At 42.3% G+C, this 2,088-nt stretch overlaps 1 protein-coding gene across 1 annotated transcript in view; it reads right to left on the reverse strand.

The window, feature by feature from the left end:
* Positions 1–385, reverse strand: part of EMH_0021440 (protein phosphatase 2C, putative) — a gene marked incomplete at both ends in the record, with an annotated part of 9,025 nt that extends 8,640 nt beyond the window's left edge. Inside the window, 2 exons of the mRNA XM_013501769.1 lie at positions 1–84; positions 317–385. Of these exons, the coding sequence (XP_013357223.1) occupies positions 1–84; positions 317–385 (153 nt within the window). The remainder of the gene's footprint in view (positions 85–316) is intronic.
* Between the last annotated feature and the right edge of the window lie 1,703 nt (positions 386–2,088).

The following is a 2,088-nucleotide window of genomic DNA, read 5'->3' on the forward strand; positions in this document are numbered from 1 at the left end:
GAAGTCTGTCTGCTGCACCAACGCCTCCTGAGATATATTCTTTCCCTTAAACACGTAGAGGCCCATCATACACCCCGCTGTGTCCTGCAGCAACCCACTAAACCCTAAACCCTAAACCCTAAACCCTAAACCCTAAACCCTAAACCCTAAATCTCTGATACATAGTAGTTGTAAACCCTAATAACCCCAAACACCATCAACAAACAAACTAAGCATCAATCCAAACCACCAGAATATTTTATAAACACACGAAAAAACACATAACATAATCCAGGGTTTAGGGTTTAGGGTTTAGGGTTTAGGGTTTAGGGTTTACTTGTTCTTTTTGTTTAGCCCAGCAGTCATCGTGTCTCGCCAAAGTTAATAAAATTTCGGCTGTCTCCATAACCACAACACGAAAAAAAGGGTTTTGTATATAACTTATATTTTCTTTTTTTATTTTATTTATTTTATTTTCTTTTGGTTCTACTGATGATGATGATGATGCACCTGTACATACACACAAACCCTAAACCCTAAACCCTAAACCCTAAACCCTAAACCCTAAACCCTAAACCCCAAATTCATACGCCCATTCGGTTTCATCCAGAAACACTCAGTTCGCACGATGCAAACCCTAAACCCCAAACCCTAAACCCTAAACCCTAAACCGTAGACGCTAAGCCCTAAACCTTAAACCCTAAACCCTAAACTCTAAACCCTAAACCCTAAACCCTAAACCCTAAACCCGAAAGCCTACCGTTGAACGCCAAAACCGTATCCCCTAACCTACCAACCCTAAACCCTAAACCCTAGAAACCCCAAACCCTAAACCTCTACACCCCATAACCCACAACCCTAAACCCTAAACCCTAAACCCTAAACCCTAATTCTTACTCGGTGGTTCTCTCTGAGGGTTTACAAGCAACGTAGGAAAGTTTATACAGCCCCCGGCTGTCTCTGCATCCCAGCGGCCGATGAAGGTTTGGTGAGAGTCGCTGTCGAGGGCTTGCACGCGCTGCACACAAAACCCTAAACCCTAAACCCTAAACCCTAAACCCTAAACCCTAAATTATAAATTATATAATATAGAGGAGAAACTATAAACCCTAGAGAGAATATAATAAAGAAAGAATTGTGAAATATACGGGGCGCATGATACTGTCGTTCTTCGACTGTAACACTAAACCCTAAACCCTAAACCCTAAGCCCTACACCCTAAACCCTAAACCCTAAATCCTGTACCCTAGACCTTAACCCTTACAAGGTAGAACATAGACTGGAAACCCTACACCGTAAACTCTAAACCCTAAAATTAAACCCTAAATCCTAAACCCTAAACCCAAACCCTAAACCCTAAACCCTAAACCCTAAACCCTAAACCCTAAACCCTCGCCAGGGATCCACCTGTAGGGGTAAATCGCTGAAAATGTTCAACGAGAAGGAGCCGAGAGTATCGGGGGTTTCTAAGAAAGGTGAGACGACGAGGGGACCCTACACCGCACAAACCCTAAACCCTAAACCCTAAACCCTAAACCCTAAACCCTAAACCCTAAACCCTAAACCCTACTCACGGCGCCGCTGCGAACGGTAAGCTTGACGCAGCACTTCTCCTCCCCAAAGCTCTCAACAAACCACTCATCGGGTTCTATCTGAATATAAAAAAAACAAATGCATGCAAAAGAGAAAAAGGGTTTAGGGTTTAGGGTTTAGGGTTTAGGGTTTAGAGCTGCACAATAAACACTCATCGGGTTCTATCTGAATATAAAAAAAACAAATGCATCCAAAAGAGAAAAAGGGTTTAGGGTTTAGGGTTTAGGGTTTAGGGTTTAGAGCTGCGCAATAAACACTCATCGGGTTCTATCTGAATATAAAAAAAACAAATGATGCAGGAGAACCCTAAAACCCTAAAAGAAAGAAGAGAAAAATATGATAGGGGGTTTAGGGTTTAGGGTTTAGGGTTTAGAGCTGTATAATAAACAGAAAAGCAAATGCATGCAGCAGACGATACGAAGCAAATAAAATGCTTTAGGGGCCCAAGGGGTTAGGGTTTAGGGTTTAGGGTTTAGGGTTTAGGGTTTAGGGTTTAGGGTTTAGGGTTTAGGGTTT

This window comes from Eimeria mitis, genomic scaffold (genome assembly GCF_000499745.2).
Source record: "Eimeria mitis Houghton genomic scaffold, Emh_scaff752, whole genome shotgun sequence".
Lineage (NCBI taxonomy): Eukaryota > Apicomplexa > Conoidasida > Eucoccidiorida > Eimeriidae > Eimeria > Eimeria mitis.